Consider the following 20,513-nt stretch of genomic DNA (forward strand, 5'->3'; position numbering starts at 1 on the left):
GGGGTTGAGGCAGGATAACTGCAAGTTTAAGGCCAGCCTTAGCAACTTTAGCAAGGCCCTAACTCAAAATAAAAATAAATGAGGGCTGGGAACTTAGCTCAGTGGTTGAGTGCCCCCTAGGTTTAATCCCTGATACCAAAGAAAACAAAACAAAAAACCCCCAAAACTCCAAAATTGGATTTTGAATGGCACTAAGCTTACAAATTTACCATGAGACCATACACCTACAGAATACTGAATTTCCATTTATTTAAATCTTCTGTTACATTTTTTACACATGCCCTTGCAGGTTCATATCCATGTGCTCTACAGGTGCCACCGTGAAAGGAGTTTTATTCTCCAGTGTGTTCCACAGCTACACATAAAGGGGTTACAACCTGACAACCTAATCTGCAACCTGACACTTTACTGATTTCTTAAGACTTAGTAGCTATAAGTTGATTTCTGCAGTCACTCTTATATCTTCAAACACGTGCTCTCTTCCTTTAGTTGTACACATTATTTTGATTTCTTGTCTTATTACAAAGGCTAGATCTTCTAAAATAAATACTAAGTAATAGTTGTATACAGATTTCTCCATTTCTTCCTGGTGATTACAAGAATTTTTCTACTATGTAATTATTACACATAATGTGGAATATTTTCTTTACCACATTATATAAGTATTCTTTCATTTCTAGTTCATGAATAATTATTAGGAATTTAAAATTATGAGTTGATAAATTAAGGACAAATTTTACCCTTAAGCTATACCTTTTATTATAGCAGTAGACTTATTTATCTTTTTATTTAGCATTTGATGGACTAATGTGAGTTTTTTTTTTATAAAAATAGAAAAAAATGCAAAATAAAGATAAGCAGTGTTTTGGGCACAGAGTTGTAGGGTGTGATAAATAGTTTATAGTAAAACTCTTAAGAAGAATATTATTAGAATACCAAATTCACATGCCTTGTTTTCTTCTAAAAGCTCAGAAGTATCCATTTATGAGAAACAAATGTGCATTTTATTTTTGCTCTCAAAAATTGTTATACAGGCTGTTAGAAAAAAACCTATAAAATTATAGAATTATAGAAAATTCAAAGTACAGAAATAGGTCACTTAAAGTCCCAAGAACTTAACATTTTGCTAACCTGAAGGATACTGTGCATATTAGAAGATGAAGATTAAGTTGTATGAACAACTTTCAAAGACAAAGTCTGGAAAATTCTACATATTACTTCATTACTTCAACATTCTCTTACAACACACACATGTCCATGTAAAACCAGGAACATTTCTGGATGTGCTCTGATGCTCTCAATGGAAAACAGACTACAGAGTACCTGTTTTATCTGTCAATAAGTACACGAGGCGCCCCAGTTCCTCTGGTATAGTGCTGGTCCGAACGACTGTACCAGGGATATTCTCATCTTTCATGATCATCCATCCATAGGCTGCTTTGCCCATATCCAAGTTCACACGTAAACTGCCAAATAAAACCATCACACTCATTAGTGCACGCAGATCCACACAATACATTCATATTTGTGATTTCATGTAAAATACTCACTTAATTGCATTCTTTAAATTTTTATAAAAATATATAGATAATATTGGATTTTAGACTTTAAAGTAAATGGATCTGTAGACTTGAAATTGAAAAATGCTTTTACATCCCTGATAGTGTTTGCCAGTGACAGGCAGTGGGCAGCACCTTACTGCATGTGGTTAACAACACCAGATGGAACAGAGAGGCAGATGGCTTTAAGGCCCATTCAGGCAAAGATCACCATGAGGCTCATTCATATGGAGGAAATCAAGTGGTGATCACTGCAAATATAAATGTGAAATGGGTCTTAAGATTTATCTACTCATTTTACAGCTATTAATTGACTGTCTCCTGTGTTCCAGGTGCTTAACAGTAAAATACAAGAACAAACAAGTAATGACAGGATCAATACAAAGGAATCAGTTATGCCACTCTTGGTTATTTTAAATATTATATATTTTAAAGGTGTATAGATTGTATAAGAGGTGTATAAGATTGTGATTTAAAATCCACAACTGGGGGCTGAAGTTGTGGCTCAGTGGTGAAGTGCTTGCCTGGCACATGGTAAGGCACTGGATTCGATCCTCAGCACCACATAAATACTACATGGCCTTCATTTTATTTTTCTGAATCATAGAATTTCCCCAAAGCCCAAATGAAAGCAGTGTCCACAGAAAAATGCTTTTCTTTTTCTTTCTGCAAATCTCCCCTTATCCTAATTCCATGCTGAACCGTCTTGTGGCCTCACAGCCCTTGACAACAACATCCTCATGTGTGTGGAGCCCTCCACTGGATGCTGGCTGTGTGGAAATGCATTGGTTCATCACACCGAATAAAGAGAGATTTTGTGTGGCCCATGTGACATGGGAGACCTCAAGCACAGAGATTTAGGTAACATGCATGTGAGTGGCTATGGGCTGTTGACTGGATGCCACTGGTCCTTCCTGGAAAGTCATTTTGAGTCACCCTGCTTAGTGGCTGTTGTCTTTCATTAGTTTGTTTCACCGTTCTAACAGGACTGTGAGTAGCTAAGGATGTTGAGGGGCTGGTTTGAAAGGTGTGTGTAATTGTCAGTTCCAGATTTTCTTTCCAACTATAATTTTTAAGATGTGACTTTATGGACAAATAAATAAATTATGATTATTTACTGCTCTTTAACTTATAGACTTCTTGTGACTGTGATTCCCAAAGAGTATTTGTCAAGTGTGTGTTTATTAACAGTCTGAACCATGTGGATTGCCATTTTGGTAGGTCAAAATGGTTTGAGTATCCGCAGTTTCCCTGATAGAGTCAGACTAGGCAGGGCTAAATGCTCTAAGTGACATGTGGGAGAAACAGTGCCTGCCCACAGTCTATGTGGTGCAGTGTCAGTGTGTGTGCTTCTGTAGCCTCTTTAGTGAAGGCCTGGAGGCCATCCATTCCAGTGCTTCCAGATGAAACCATAGCAAAATCAACCAGGTAGGACGGACAGTTGTGGATTAGAAAAAAAAAAAAAAAAGAAAAATATATATCATACACACACACACACACACACACACACACACACACATATTATATACATACATATATATATATATATATATTTAGTTGTATATCGACATAGAGCAGGAAGTGGGTGGCAAAGAAACCGGACACCTGTGAAGCTTTCCCTAGCTCTGATCTTTTGGCCCAGAGATCTGCACTTTGGAAAACTAAGGTGTGTTGTGCCCTTTTGGATTCTGGTCAAATTATTTTGGCAAATGTCAGCCTGCCATAGCTATTGTAATGCAAATGGATTCCTGTCCTTAGCCGGACAGGAACTTTTGAAGAGCTTAGAGTCTGTTGGAAACCAAAGCAGCACCTTCAGGTTCCTCTTCATGAACAATTTATGGTTTAATAAATTAACTTCTGTTAAAGAGTGGAGGAAATTTATTATTTCATGGAATATAATATTATACATAATCACCACTGGGACATTTGGGGTTGAATACAAATACCCTTCAGAGACCATTCAAAGCAGAAGCTTCTACTGGAAAAGAGAAGAGAGAATATCTTTAGAGAAATAAAAAAATAAGAAGAATGACTGCTTACAGTTTATATGAAAAGCAGCGTAAACTTTATCTTTCCTCAACCAAGACATTAATCATACATAGGGTGTTCAAGATTCACATGTACGGTGATCCATTTTGTGTATTTTGATTAAATGCTAATGGAGTAATTTGTTTTTAATGTTAAAAATCTCTAAGACGCTCCAACTTAATCACTAAGCTGGCAGACTGATTCACAACTTGCTGCATTTACATTTTAAGAATGTTCTTAATTTTTTAGAATTTCAAATCCTAGAATTCTCTCCAACTATGATAAAAGTGCCAAACTGTGATATGGTCTGTGACTTCCAGAAACACACATGCTACTGTTCTGAGAAGGATTATAGAACTAGGTTACATGATAATAGATATCAATTACAGTTTAGGTTCATTCCACTGCTGATGTAGCAACTGTGAAACTGTTACCAACAGACCTATTCCAGTAAGTGGAATTCATTTGTAATTTAAGATGGTTAACTGAACCAGGACGCAATTATGACTTTTAATGCTATCTAATCAGAAAAATGAAATGAATTACCCTAAATAATAGTGTGTACAGGGATGTTATAAATAATCACATTCATGAATCTGGATTTTGCTAAAGTTAGAATGCATGAAGTAAATTTTAGAATGAAGGAACGCCTTCAAAATGGTTCTTGTTCTCCAAATAGGCTAACCCTATCACTACAAAAACGTCTGAGGAGGTCACCCAGACTCCAGATACACTTGCAGTGCGCGTCCCTAGTCTACACACTGGGCTCCCACATAGGCCCCCGAATGCTCAGTGCATTTAAGCTCAACCCTCATCACCTCCAGGTAAGCCCAGCCCCATAGCCCATCTCCTTAGGGAAAGAATCCATCTGAAATACTGTACATGCAGATTCTGATTTGAGCAAAAGAAAACAGAAGCTATTTCAATCAGAACCTTTACTAAAAGCATTCAAAACTTTTCCCGTAAATTTTAAGGCCACGAGGACACATATGCCATTTAATCTGAAAATTTCCCCAAAGCTTTCATTCTATGATGGCGTTTTTATACTCTGGAGAAACACCCATGGACAGCAGTAGATGGCACCAAAGCATTTTCACAGGGTCAGTCACCCAGTACAATCACAGCAAGACAGCATATAAATCTCTACGTCTTGTTTAGGTCGCCTCCTGGCCTTCAAACAGATGCGCTCAGGTGCCTATGGGCTGACTAACCTGTGAACACTGCACCGAGGAGGTTAACATGCCCACTTCCTCCCTTTCCTGGTCAAACAAAATGAAAACAAATGAATCTTCTCCTTCTCGGTAGGGAGGAAATCTTCTCCCGTCAATGCGCACTGTGACCCACCCATCTCCAGCCAGAGTTTGAGCAATGCCAGTCTCCTTTGCCCTCTCCTTCCAAAATCCGAGGGATCAAGACCTCCTGCTAACTCCACTGCAGACTTCCATGTCCTGGGAAGAAAGCAAGAGTAGGTGACCTCTACACTCTTGATGTTCAGAATGACTCATATTGATCCCTAATTTTGACATGTACTAGTTCCAAGATCTAGACTGAAAATAGACTCAATCCCTGTGAACCTCAGCAAGGCCTGTCAGATGCCAGGTGCTGGGAGGTCAAGTTGAGGGCCAGGAGTGATGTGCAAAAGTGGGAACTGAGAGCAACGCTCATGGGCTGGAAGCAGTCACTGGTCTCAACAGCCAGCAAAAAAATTGCAGAAAAGGTGGCCCCTGAGCTAGTTGGGGAGGGCGGGGCCTGTCACACAGGTGTTTGGAAGCCAGTGGCCAGCAAAGCTCAGAGCTCAGAAGGTGTGTTGGGTGCCTCAGTTACACATGCATGTAATGCTACACGCGTCAGGTGACTGAAATGAAGACAGGGAGATGTCCGGAGGTGTAGTGAGCTCCAGTGGGCTTGTATCCACTGCAAACAAACAAGCAAGCCAAGAACCCCAGTGGATACCTGAAAATGAAAACAGTACCATGACCTGATGCTACATTTTCCCTACATATACACCACCAACAAAGTATACAAGTAAGCACAGTAAGAGATTCACAACAGTGACTACGAATAAAGTAGAAAAATTATTAACAATATGTCGTAATAAAATTTATATGAATGTGCTCTCTCTGAATATCTCAGTGTATCATTTAATATGTTCAGGCTGTGGTTGATCATGGGTAACTCGAGCTGCAGAAAATGAAAATGTGAATAAAGGGTACCACTGAAAGTCTTCATCACATGAAGAACAGATGAGAAAACTCAAAAGTAAATGGTGAAGAGTCCTGCCTTGGGCCACAGGGAAATTCACTCTGACTCCAGGGAGCTAGGTGCCAGCCTCTGGGCTGGGCACTAACTCTCCTGGACCAAGGCTGAGGGTGGTCTATATTGTTATGATTTCTTATTTTAAAATTACTTAGAACTCAGGAGAAGTTACACGAATAGGACAGAGAATGCCTGTGAGGTCTTTCTTGAAACCAGGTCCCTAATGATGCTATTGTGTGTAATATCACCAAAGCAGGGGAGCTATGCACCACAATCAAACCCAGACATCACTGCTCATATGGTCAGCTTTAGCATCTTGCATACATATGTGGAACCACCAGTGGACGATACCTCAGCAATCACACCCTTCTAGCACCTGTCCTGGGAAAAGACTGACTGGCTCTCCACTGTAGGCAGGCCCACGATGGCATGGTAGGCACCCTCACCTAGGCTTCCAGTGGACTATGTTTTTAGCATGCAGCTGAGGACATGAACACCCTGATTTTGCTTGAGAGCATGAGCCCACCTATTTGCACTGTGCCTTCTTTGTCTGGCTGGCACATAAAAAATGCCTAAGGAAAGACTCAGGGGCTGAAGCTGGGGGCCAAGGATGCTGCTACCTACAAATGAAGCATGTCTACTATCCCAACTAGGCTTTGCAACTTCTTCCATCTGCCTGGATCCCAAATCTGTTTCCTAGGATCTGAGCCTCAATCAAACACCACCATCACAATCTGGTAAATTCAAGACAGTATCATGAAGTAATCATGCAGCATGTGACCTTTTGAGACTGGGTTTAACCCACAGCATCATAACTGCTGTGGTCTGAACATTTGTGCCCTCTTAAAATTTCATATTGGATCTTGGTCCCCAGTACAATGATATTAAAAGAAAAGACCTTTAAGAGGTAGTGAGGAGGCCCCCAGGATGGAGCCCTCCTTGTGGAGAGTGGTGACAGAGAATTGAAGAGCACTGTCTGAGATGGAGGTCTCTGATGATCTCAGGCTGTGGCTTGGGGTCTGGGAAAGTTTCTGTGCAGAGGTGCAGGATGCCTAGCTGCTGCGGTAATGCCCTGCATGAGGAGGCTCTGCTAGAGTCTTATCAGCCTCAACTTTGGTCTCAGCACACAGCTCCTGGGAATAAGGGAACTCTCTTGCTAGACAACCACAATGTTTCACTAAGCTCCACTATACCTGAACCTGCCTGCTAACTTTAAACAATGGACTTTCCTGAGAGCTACAAAAGCTCCTAATATTGCACACTACAACTGTAGAATATAACTGTGGAATAAACTCCATAATGTTGCTAACTCTGAAACTTTCATGAATACAAAGAGTAATGCTTGCATAGTCTTTAATCTGATGAGACATATATAAATAAAGATTGCTGGGGTAACCCTTTAGACCTGCTTTTCTATCAGAGAGAAATTCTCCACCTGACCCCAGCTATTATCTTCAAAATCTGTGTTTGTGAATCTTTTTCTTATCACCCTTTGCCTCTCACCAGGAACTGCTAGATTGTTCTGTACTGGTCGTGGCATATCCTCAAGGGACTGCAGGGGATAGCTAATGCCCTCTCTACTCTCTTGCATTCTCATGTGTGCAAACACACAGCTGTCCTCCAGAGGACACAGAAAGAGGAGCCATCTTAGAAGTGGAGAGTGGCCCTCAACAGACACTGAATCAACTGGCACCTTGGTCCTATACTTTCCAGCTGCCAGAAATATGAGAAATAAATTTATGTTTTGTATAAATTACCCACTCTTATGTATTTTGTTATACAAGCCTAAATGGACTAAGAGAATGCCTCAAGTTTTTGCTTGTATCAATAGTTCATTCCTTTTTGTTGATGGACAGTATTTATCAGATAGATAAATCACTGTTGGTTTATCAGACTTTTAAAAGCTTGAATTTCCCAAGTTTTCTATGATCTAGTTGCACTTTATCTTTAAAAGAAAGCTTTTTGCATTCTCAAAGATAAAGTTTATCACATTTGGTACCTTAAAACTGTGGCCTTGGAAAGTACTGCTATGAAAGTTACTACACAATTTTAATTCAAATTTGTATAACTTCACATAAAAATTTCAAGAAAAATCTGTCATCTTGGGAAATAATGTTATTTTATTTGAACAAATGCATCCAGGTAAAACAATAAAAAAATACTATGTAAATTTATCACATATGTATTTTTACTTTCTAGTACTAGGGATTGAATCAGGAGTGCTGTCCCACTGAGCTCCATCCCCAACCCCTTCCTTTTTTTTTAATATTATTTTTTCAGTTATAGGTGGACGACAATATCTTTATTTTATTTTTATGTGGTGCTGAGGATCAAACCCAGTGTCTCACAAATGGTAGGCGAGTGCTCTATCTCTGAGCCATGATCCCAGCCCTCCTTTATTTCTATTTTATTTTTGAGAAATGATTTTCCAAGAATTTGTGGTCCTCCTGCCACAACTTCCTGAGTTGCTGGGGTTATAGACATAGGCCATTGTGCCTTTTTAAAAATTTCTTAAAAGAAATAAAGAACTTAATAGCATTGAATATCCAAGCTAAATTCAAAGGAAAATCAGGAACTCAGAAGAGTGTGATCACATAGCCCCAGGACCACACATCGTCAACCTCCACACACTGAAACTTTTTTTTTTTTTTTTAAATCAGTGTTCTAACTAGGCAAGGGGGCATAAGTGAAACCCCAGAGAAGGCGAGGTTAACAAGAATGCTCCCTTCTCACAACAAGCTGGGGCAGGAAGGGCTGTGCCCTCAAACTAAATGAAAATCAAAAGACAATGAACTCCATGTGGTGGTCCAGTCAGGTTCACATCTCCTAAGTAATTCTGTGACTACATCTTTAAATTGGATGAAGATACTCCAAGCCAGGGGCTATCTCCAAGAACCCAGCAGAAGCAAGTCTGTAAGTCTTGGACAATATACTTTCATCTTTATAATTAGTGTTTCAAATACTAAAAAAAAAAAAAAAAAAAAAATACTACTTTCACAATAAACATGAACATTACCACATGGCACACAACAAGGGAATGACACAACAAGCAAGAGCCAGAATAATAATATTCAAGAGAAAGACTGAAAAGGTATCAGACATTACAAAAGTAGCAGGTTCGGACCATAAAACATTTGGATGCATAAGAAAAATATCTGCACAGAATAGGCAACTACATTCCTACAATAAAGAAACCAACAGAATTGTTGAACTAATAGGAGATATGAAAGGATAATCAGTTTTAGAGTTAATTAGGCATCACCAAAAATTACATCAGTGACTTGGAAGACAGGCCAGCGTGAATGATATGGAATAAAGTGTGAAAGCAAAAAAAGTAGTAAAAAAAATAAGAGAAACATCAAGTTGATGCTCTCAAAACAGGGGATAGAATGATACAAGAGCAATATCTCAAGAGATGATGACTGAGAATTTTCTAGAATGAATGAAAGAAATCTATCTGCAGATTCAAGAAGTCCAATGAATCTCAAGCATAACACTAGACACATTGTAGTTCAGTGTAGAACAGAGATAGTAGAGAGAAGCTCTAAAGGCAGCTGGAAGGGAAAGGTTGGTATATAGGAGTCAAGATACCCACTTTGTGGCAAGAATCACAGCCAAAAGAAAGCAAAATAAAGTGAGAAGCTTGAATTCTAGACCAGTCAAGCAATTTTTCAAGAGGGAAGACCAGCAAAATAAAGTTTCCAACAAAAGCCAGCACTAAACAAAATACAAAAAGAATACCTTTCTGATAGTAGGAAAATAATTCCACATGGGAGGTCTGAGATACAGGAAGAAATTAAGAACAAAAATGCAGATAACCCAGACTGATAAGGAGTGTATAAACAATATCTTTGGAATTACAGAATTAAAATAAGAAAACAAAAATGGCATAAATGCAGAAGGGGGAAGCGGAGTTAAGCAACTATAAGGTGACATGTAAAAAGAGGTGTTTAAGTGTAGGTCTGATAATGTGCTTAATTTCTATAGTAACTACTAAAAGAAGAAATTGCTTATACAACTTCCAAACTACTAGAGACAAAGTGGAATTATTTTTTAAAATTAAAGAAAATGGCAAGAAAGAACAAAAATAATGACTAGGCAAGTCAAGTCGAAGGTATAAAATTAAATAATAGATTTAAACTACAAATATGACAATATTGCAATGACTGTATAGGCACTAAGTATTCTAGTCAAAAATTATCATGGTAGATAAAAATCAAACTTTTTGCTAATTATAAGAGAAACATAAAAATAAATATACAGAGAAACTGAAAGTAAAAAGATGGAAGAGAATATGCCAAGTAAATTAAAGACAGCTGGCATAATTGCTACATTACCACAAAACAAAGTAGAATTTAATGCAAACAGCTTTAGTAGAGACAAAGGAAGTCACTTTATAATTAGAAAATGCTCAATTCACCAGGAACAGATAACCATTGAAATTTGTGTGCATCCAAAAATCAAAGCAACAAAATATATAGTATCAAAAATGGACAGAATTCCAAGGAAAAAAGAAACAAACAAAAAACAAGACACAATTATAATACTGATGGGAAATTTTAACACCAGTCTCAGCAACGGCTAGAAAGGCAGAGGAAAACCAGTACAGGTAGATAGAGACTGAAAATCCCAGCCTCACTGCACACAGGGCCACTGGCCCACAGGTCAGAACCCAAGCTGCTCTCCAACACACAGCACTGAGCCTCAGAACTACTCTGACAGCTTCCTCACCTTAAGTGGAAAGGGTATGGTTTCTGAGAAAAATTCAAATAAGCTAAAAATGAACAGAGAAATTACTAGAAACTTCAACTATGCTTGTAAACCAAGAAAAAACTTTGCAATAACCATAGGAAAAATAAAAATCACAGTGAAAATTAAAATATTCTGAACCTGATAACATTAAAAAGACTACACATGAAAACTTTTGGGATGCAACCAAATTAGAACTTATAGGGAAATTTATAGCCTCAATTATATATATTCGAAAAGAAAGAAAAAAAGCTGAAAACTGATCAATTAAGCATCTACCTCAAGAGATAAGAAAAGATACAATTAAATAGACCTACAAAAATAAGAAAAAAATACAAAGTAAGGTTAACATTAATGAAACAGAAAATAGTATAAGATATGAAAAACCAATTAAAACAAAAGTGGGTATTTCCAAAAGCCTAAGAATGGTAGCAAACTTACTGGAAGACTGATCAAAATCAGGGCAGAAATAATTATGACAAGATGAAAAAGATAAATACCACATTTATATGTAAGAGATAACAGGAAAACACTAACAAACTTATGAAAATTTTTGAAAATTTAGATATAGCTGATTAGTATCTTTAAAATTATAACTTTGCAAAATTGATTCACTAAAAAGAACAAAAACAACAACAACAACAAAAAACACAACCTTGAGCAGAGCAGCCCTATAGCAATCAAAGAAATAAAATCTGCTATATCTTTCCACAGTGATGAGTTCAGGCTCACACTGTCTTCTTGATGAGTAAATGTTCAAAGAATAAAAAATTTTCGATTAAAAAACATTTAAAATGAGAAGACAAAATGAGACAAGATTCACCAATGTTTCATGAGACTACATACTTTTGATACTCAACTCCAAAAGAAGGGCATGGAAAGACAAATTGCAATTTAATTTCATGCACATAAAACCAATAGAAAACGGTCACAGAGATATAGGCACAAGGAATCTGATAATACACAAATGGGTGGTATTATGGTTTAGATGTGAGGTGCCCCAAAAGCTCACATGTGAGACAAGAAAGTTCAGAAGTGAAATGATCAAGGAATGAGGCCTGATCAGTGCATTCACCACTGATATGGGTTACCTAGGAGGTCAATATAAGCAGGTGGGGTGTGGCTAGAGGAGGCGGGTCTCTGGGGGTGTGCCTCTGGGATTTATATTTTGTCCTTGGTGAGCAGAGCTCTCTCTGCTTCTTGGTGCTGAGCTGTTTTTCCTCTGCCACCCTTCAAGACAAAATGCTCTGCTTCACCTCAGGCCCAGAGCTATGCTGTCAGCCATCTATGGACTGAACCTCTGAAACTGGGAGCCAAATTAACTTTTCCTTCTCTACACTGTTCTTGTTAGGTACTTTGGTTACAACAGCAAAAATGCTGACTAAAACAAGTAGGATACCATGATCATGTGGGGCCTTCCCTGGTATGGCATCAGGAAGGCCATGAATATACTAAAAAATAAAAGTTTAACCATGAAAAGTCATGAACACACTTAGAAAAGATATTTGCAAATATTCATGATTTGAAAATAACTTTTAGCAAAACAGGAATACAAAAAATTTTCCTTAATATATTAAAGGGTTCCTATAAAAACTCTTAGGATATGTAAATGATGAACTATTCAAAGTTTTGCCTTTCACAACGGAAACAAAAGCAGGATGTCCATTATTATTATATCCTTCTAATTTTTTTTAAGATGGACATAATACCTTTATTTTATTCATTGATTTTTGTGTGGTTCTGAACACAAAACCCAGTGCTTCACACATGCTAGGCAAGCACTCTACCAATGAGCTACAACTGCAGTTGTAGCTTCTTTTTAACAATAAACTGGTGATCTTTGTTTAGTAGAGAAGACAAAGAAAAAAAATGATGCAAGGAATAGAAACAAATAACAAAGTTCTCATTATATTATAGATTCAGTTTACAAAAATAAATCTTATTTTTTTACATCAACCATGAAGAGACAGGAAACGAGTCTTTCGCAAAAGATATTTACAGTAGCATTTTTTAAACATCTAAGTATTGCTCTACCAAGAGTTATGCAATCTCTATGGGGAACTTTTTTTTTTTTTTTTTTGTATTAGGGATTGAACTCAGGGCACTTAACCACTGAGCCACATCCCCAGCCCCAACTCCCCTACCTTTTAAAATTGTATATTTTGAGACAGGGTCTCTCTAAGTTGCTGAGGCTGCTTTGAACTTGGGATCCTGCTGCCTCAACCTCCTGAGCTGCTGGGATTACAGGTATGTGCCACCACGCCTGGTTTTATGGGGGAAGTTTTTGAGAATAACTAAGAAATTAAGAGATATGTTAGATTCATGGCCAAGAAAAACCAAAATGCTTTTAAGGGATACAAGGAAGAAAGGGTGTGGTGCCCAATACTGATTTCTACATAAACAAAGGTATGCCAATCAAAACAGTTTGTCATTTGGTCAGGAATAGAGAAACAGAGGGACCAGAGAGGGAACCCCAAACAGCACTTGCACATAGGAATGCCTGCTCCATGATAGGTGACCCCAGGCACTCATGAACAGTCTGTTCTGCAAAGGCACTACAGCAATCGATATAGGAAATGGGATTCGAAAGCTGCCACACCCTGCACCAAAACAACCTGGCCTGGGGGTGCAGCTCACCATGGGGCTTAGGCATAGCAGGTTCGAGGCCTGAGGTAAAATCCCCAGCACTACAAACAGCAGCAGCACAGGAAGCAGCCAAAGGAAAAACTATTCAGCTTCTAAAAGATATAGAGAAGGGCGAGTCATCTCCTTGAGGAGGATTTCTTAAGCAGTATACAGAGGCTAATACAGCAGAAGAACTTTACCAGGCAAAACCAACAACTATTTTGTTTTCAAAATTCCACCACTGAGTGAACACAGTCAAGCCACAGATTGAGAAGGATGCCAGCAAAACCTAAGGGCCAAGGAATGAGCATCCAGAATATGTAAGTATCTAAGACTGCTGAGAAGACCAGACAAAAGATTGCAGAGTTAGTAAAAAAGATAAATCTAAACAGTGAACATATATTTGCACAGTTTTTTTTATTCTTACTATTAATCTGGCAAAGGGTAACTAAAACTGCAATGAGAAACCAATTTTTATGAAGTGCTCCTAAGGATGGGAACTATTCTCTATAGTGATGCTGGAATGCTAAAATGGTACAAGTGCTTTACAAAACAGTTTCCTATCATCTAGTAAATTTAGTGAATGCCACAGCCAAGTAATCCCATCCCCAGATACCTTACTCTATAGGGCTTACAGCAGGAGAATGCATGTTTATGAATGTTAGTAGCAGCAGCACTTTTAACAGCAAAAAAACTGAAACTACCCAAGGTCCACCAAGAATGGAAACATACTGCAGTTATGTTCCCAAAAGATGATGTACTGAAAAGCAATGAATGCGGACAACACAGATGAATCTGACTGTGGAGTCATGTTAAAGACTTAAAGCCAGTAGGATTTTAGTATATAAACAGGTGAAAACAGGAAAAGCTGAATTACGCTTATGTATGCAAATGTAGGTGGCAAAGCTCAAGAAAAATGGGGAAAAGTTAATCCTAAGAGAAGCATACCACCAGGGACACATACCAAAGCATCACCCTATGTCTCATAAATAGTCATTATCCATTAAAAAACATTTTTAAAACACTGTATCTAAAAAGGAAACAATAATGCCAAAAAGGCTGCTGAAATAGACCACAAGAAAAATAACTTCATAGATACATGAAAACCAAAGCCAGGCATGGTGGTGCACACCTGTGATCAATCCCAGCGGCTCGGGAGGCTGAGGCAGGAGGATCCCGAGTTCAAAGCCAGTCTCAGCAAAAGTGAGGTGCTAAGCAACTCAGTGAGACCCTGTCTCTAAAGAAAATACAAAAAATACAAAACAGTGCTGGGGATATGGCTCAGTGGTTGAGTGCCCGAGTTCAATCCTCAGTACTGAAAAAAAAAAAAAAAAAAAAAAAAAAAAGAAAGAAAAAAAAGTTTAAGAAGCCAGAAGAGTGCTTATTTCTAAGGAAATAAAAGGAACTTTGACCACCAAAAGAGAGCGTCTGAACCACATTCTCTATCTTGACCCTGGGAGATGGGCATTTATTTTATAAAATTGTATATTTACCTGTATTTTCTGTTTTATGCACTTACATTTTTCAGTGTCTCTGCTATATCTCACAATAAAAATGTTGGAATATCTTCTCGGAAACATTTCAGAAGTAATGTTGTGAGATGACAGTATGTCTTCACAGAAGAAAAGCACTCTTAACCACTGAATACTGACTTGTCTCTTCCATGTTATCAACCGAATTTTTAAGTTATTCTAAAAATCTACATTTAGTGTAACATTTGGCAATTATTATGTGAAGAGCTGAGAGTCAATTATAAAACACAAAACATGAATAATGAAATAACAATATTTTGTAAAATGAGAGGCACAGACAACAGTCTTATGTGGGGCTTGGAGGTCTGCTTTAAAAGTTTGTAAAGGAGCTGTCATGAAATCTTATTTCAGAAAATATAAAAAGAAATGGGGACACATAATGAGTATAAACATGCCAAAAACACATTTTCAGAACATAAAAAGGTAATATAAATCATGCTACGATAATAGGTTTGTAGAGAAAAAATAAAAGGAGCCCTCCTTAAGGAAGATCACACCCACAGATTTCAAGTGGGCAAGTGCTTTAGGGGCCATCTCTAAATCCATCACATTCTGCCCTCTAGCCTCCCAAAGTTTACGTCTGTCTCACATGCAGAATACATTCACCCCACCCCAATATCCCATCCCAAACGTCTGAGCCCTTTACAGCCTCAATACTAAATCCCAAATTTCATCTAAAAAGCACCAGCTCAGAGGTCTGGACTCTCATAATCCACACTATTTACACCAGATATGGATGGACTCTGGGCACAGTCCTTTCTGGGCAAAATTCCTCATTGACGAACTTGTGGATGTAGAAAACAAGTCATCGGTCTCCAAAGCACAATGGTGGGATAGGCAATAGTCCCAGGCAAGTCTAAAAGTCAGAAGGGCAAATTCCGTTAGGTAGTGAGAGCTGAGAACAGTGCTCTAGCCTCTGGGTCTAGGGCTTGCTGGCCTTCTACACTGGGGAAGGCCAACTCTGCCTAGGAGTCATCCTTCCTCTTCTTGAACAGAGCACCTATGTGCAACCAAGTGGCTCTATCAGCCCATTTCCTGCCTGTAGAATTTTGAAAGTCTGACAGGCTTCTTTTTTCATCCTGTGTCTGTTCCCTTCAGTCATACAACATTCTCAACCACTCTGTAAGGTCTCCTGCGAATGTCACGGAGGGCCACACATCTTTACTGGAAAACCTGTTCTGTATTCCTGTCTCTGCCAAGATGGCTGAGTTGCAGCCTTCATCATGGACCTAATTTATCCCTTTAGCGAATGTAGTATGGTCACACCCTGGTCGCCTCTCTAGTGCACTTTCCAAACATGGGCTCTCCTGATGCTAGCACCTTCTTACCTTTTTATTGCAATCTGCAAATTTCCCCCCCAAATCAATACCTGAACATCACACCCAAGTCCAAGAGAGCTATATACTCCCTTTTCACTAAGCATTCTACCTGGAAAGTGAGATAGAAAAAATACTGGATGTATTAGCAAAAACCCATAAATTGTCTCAGAAAGAGAACCTGAGCTGAGAATAACTTGATAAAGCTGCTAAGAATTTCCTTTAATGCACCTTCAGGAAGGCTGTAAGACTAACCCTGAACTTGGGAGCAAGAGCTACACCAGCTACCTGACACCTCCTGTTCTGAAGAAGCAGGACTCCAAGCAGCTCCCCAGCATTCCTTAGTCCGTGACTCTGAGGTACCCCACTGTAGGCTGATGGCTGTCTGACTACAGAAAGTAAGAGGAAAACCTGTTTCTGAAGGATGCACTCTGGTACCTGAAGCAGAGTCACTGCCTCTACAAGAGGGTCTTAGGTGTTTCTCAAGAGGGACATGAATTCACTTTGTCAAGCTATTGATTTATTATTTATTAATTCATTCATTCCTCTATTTTGCCCCCAGAGGTCTCATGTGGGAGTAGGAATCTCTTGGGCCCACTGCTGGTAAAATGGCTAAAACATTACACAGCACCTCCAAGCACAGGGAGAAGTAAATGCAAGTCCAGCCCTGCGGGGACTTCAATGTGCTGTAGAGCTCTGACAGTTCGCTTGGCTACAAGAGATGCTCAAGATTAGGGAACACACATTATCTCTTTTTTTTTTTTTCCTTTAGAAGATGATGTATACTATCTTAAGTAACTCATAATTATTATACGCTACACAGAGGAATTTTTTTTTATCTTTATTTTTTGGGTCCTGGGGATTGAACTAGGGGTACTCAGCCACTGAGCCACATCCCCAGCCCTATTTTGTATAGCGACAGGGTCTCATTGAGTTGCTTAGTGCCTTGCCACTGCTGAAGCTGGCATTGAACTCGAAATCCTCCTGCCTCAGCCTCCCAAGCCGCTGAGATTACAGGTGTGCACCACTCTACCTGGCATACACAGAGAGATTTTTATAAAATAGCTCAGCTTTTGAAATTTAAAAGCCATTTAAGAGTGACGAAACAATAGAAATAAAAAGCACTTTACTTTCCAAGTTTTTGTTCTTTGCAAAACGAAAGAATACATACATTAAAATCTTACCATTTATTAAATCCAAAAACATATTAACAAACACTAAAATGTATTGTTATACACGTTTTATGGAGACTAGCCCCTCCCCCGCATAAAGAAAAACTTTGCTTTAATCAAATATAAACCGTAATTCCCTAAACTAGTGTCCCATTCTTCCGACATCGGACATTTCCAACTTGTGTGCTTCGTCTGCATCACTGTGCTCTAGGGCTGTGGAAACTGGAGAGGAGCCACACTGAAGTGGGTGTGGGCATGCCGGAGTTGCACAGAGGAGACAGGAGGACTCTTCCTCCTGTCTCCCCACTCTCTATTTACTCAATATGCTTAACGGAAAATTATTCACTGAAAAACTACCCAAGACAGAGTTGCAGAAAGTCTGGTACCTTCCTTGTTTTAGCAAATATTAAAAATGATTCCAGGGAAGCTGGGAATGGAACCACCATTTGACCCAGCTATTCCCCTTCTCGGTCTATTCCCCAAAGACCTAATAAGAGCATGCTACAGGGACACTGCTACATTGATGTTCATAGCAGCACAATTCACGATAGCAAGATTGTGGAATCAGCCTAGATGCCCTTCAATAGATGAATGGATAAAAAAAATGTGGCATTTATACACAATGGAGTATTACTCTGCATTAAGAAATGACAAAATCATAGAATTTGGAGGGAAATGGATGGCATTAGAGCAGATTATGCTAAGTGAAGCTAGTCAATCTTTAAAAAATAAATACCAAATGACCCCTTTGATATAAGGGGAGTAAACAAGGACAGGGTAGGGACGAAAGTTTGAGAAGAAGATTTACATTAAATAGGGATGAGAGGTGGGAGGGAAAGGGAGTGAGAAGGGAAACCGCATGGAAATGGAAGGCGATCCTCAGGGTTATACAAAATGACATATAAGAGGAAAGGAGGGGTAAGACAAGATAATACAAATCGAAGAAATGATTTACAGTAGAAGGGGTAGAGAGTGAAAAGGGGAGGGGAGGGGAGGGGAGGGGAGGGGAGGGGAGATAGTAGAGAATAGGACAGACAGCAGAATGCATCAGACACTAGAAAGGCAATTTGTCAATCAATGGAAGGGTAACTGATGTGATACAGCAATCTGTATACGGGGTAAAATTGGGAGTTCATAACCCACTTGAATCAAACTGTGAAATATGATGTATTAAGAACTATGTAATGTTTTGAACGACCAACAATAAAAAAAAAAAATGATTCCAGGGGCTGGGGGGTTGTGGATCAGTAGTAGAGGGCTTGCTTAGCATGTGTGACTGGGTTCATTCTTAGCACCAAATAAAAAAATAAAGATATTGTGTTCATCTACAGCTAAAAATATTTTTTAAAAAAAGATTCCACAGATTTTAAAAAAAGGGTGTGTGTTGAAAGATTTTATATATATATATATATATTTAAATGTGTGTATTCATAATTTTAAGTCTGTAAGATCTAAAAGGTTTCACATAATTTATCTAGATAGGAAGATCATAGATAATATTTATTTTCTTCTCAATATTTTCTATTTTTTACTAGAAATGTATGTAATGATTCAAATATGAAATAACAGAAATCAGTTTAAGTTTAAAAAATGCATATAAAACATAATAATTTGCATAACTGTAATTAACTTCACCTGTTTTGGATAAAGGGGCAATAATTCAAATTCTTTTAATATTGTTATTTTACTTAAAATATAAGTTGAGATAGCATACAGAAATAAAATATTTCCTTAAAAATCTATAATAAAAGAGCCCAGACGTAAGAGGGGGAAATACACCCCAAACCCCTTGCACTGTGAAACAGAACCCTAATGCCACAGAATATTCCAGAAATGAAAGCACCAGCTTACATGAAGAAAAACAATATTAATGAAAGAAACAAGAAAAATTTGGGAATTCTAAAGAACAGATGGGAGAGAGGATGCTCTCTGGACAAAGACGGGAGCAGACACCTTACACAGCAGCTGGAGGAGCAGAGAGCAGGGAGCTAGTGCAGAGCCAGGCACTGCTGAGCAGAGGTGGAGCTCTGGTTCCCGCTGGCCTGCACACTTTCCCCATGTCTTTAGAGGTGGCTGTCAGCATGCAGGCTGCAGCCCAGTGCTTCAGTGATTACCAGAGCCACAAGAGCTGCCCTCTGCTGTTCTAGCTTGAAACAGCATCTACCACCATAGGAGCACTTGAGCTGCTTCCTTGTTTATAGCCAGCACCTCTGCTGGAAGACAGGAGAGGGCACTGGACCTGTCTGTGCCCTCACCCTGTGTTCACACCAATGCTGACTGTGTACTGACAACACCTCTCATCACATGAGGCCCTGCATTGCTTCCTGCTATCTCCTGTGTAAGCAATGCAGTAATACTGGATAAGAGTGAAAAGAATTGTATTTCCCAAGTCTTATTTCAAACATAATCACCACTGATGCTCTTCTGTAAGTGAAATCTGCACTGCTTAAAGACCTTCCTCCCATCTCTGGAAGAAGACTACTGCAGATGTGCAGGGCAAACTCACTGTAAGCAGCCTCACTGCTGAGCTAATGTTGAGAAGCCAGGCGCCCAGAAGTCTGCTGCGAGCCTTGAGTACCATGAGAACAGAGGCCAAAATCAAAGTAAAAGGCTGCCCAGGAAAAGTATGTTAACAAGACGAGGAGGAGGAGGTAGCAAAGCTAATACACGCTACGGCCTTGCACTGTGTGAGAGCAAAGTAAAAATGGAGGCAGCCTTAAACTTCACTACACATGCAGGGTAAAATGTCTAGGGAAACACAAGAACAGAAATATGGGGCTTTACTTCCAAGTTAATAAAAAGAAAAAACTGGAATTAAAAAAAAAAAAAAGAAAGAAACACTCAAAGGGGTATAAGAAAGAAAAATAAATATAGAAGCTGGACAATTAGAAACTAAAAAATAATACTAAATGCAAATAAATAATCAAAATAATTGTCAAAAAAAAGATCACAGTATGGAAGCTGGAGTTGTGGGTCAGTGGCAGAGCACCTGCCCAGCACACATAAGGTACTGGGTTTGATCCTCAGCACCACATAAAAATAAAAGTATTGTATTCATCTACAATTAAAAAAAAAATCTTTAAAAAATTAAAAAAAAAAAGAGTGCCTAGGCTAACATAGCCTTAAAGCCTGTATTCAGTGTCCCCTAACATACTTTAGAAGTTGGAATACATTTTTTTCATTGAGGAAAAAAAAACAACAAAACTCTTGACAGAAGTTTTCAGGCTGCACATCCATTCCCAGGAATTGAGGTGCTTCTGCAAGCTACAGGTACAG

General features: G+C 38.7%; 1 protein-coding gene across 5 annotated transcripts in view; it reads right to left on the bottom strand.

Annotated features, from left to right (window-relative positions):
• The window catches only part of Atp9b (ATPase phospholipid transporting 9B), a 258,083-nt gene that overhangs the window by 67,241 nt on the left and 170,329 nt on the right, over window positions 1-20,513 (bottom strand). For all 5 annotated transcript variants that reach the window (XR_003302966.2, XM_026412454.2, XM_026412453.2 and 2 more), the window contains exon 13: window positions 1,324-1,466. Coding sequence is in view for 4 of the 5 variants with exons in the window: in XM_026412454.2 (XP_026268239.1) it covers window positions 1,324-1,466 (143 nt within the window). In the remaining variant the exon portion in view is untranslated. The remainder of the gene's footprint in view (window positions 1-1,323; window positions 1,467-20,513) is intronic.

This window comes from Urocitellus parryii, chromosome 13 (genome assembly GCF_045843805.1).
Source record: "Urocitellus parryii isolate mUroPar1 chromosome 13, mUroPar1.hap1, whole genome shotgun sequence".
In the NCBI taxonomy this organism is placed as follows: Eukaryota; Metazoa; Chordata; class Mammalia; order Rodentia; family Sciuridae; genus Urocitellus; species Urocitellus parryii.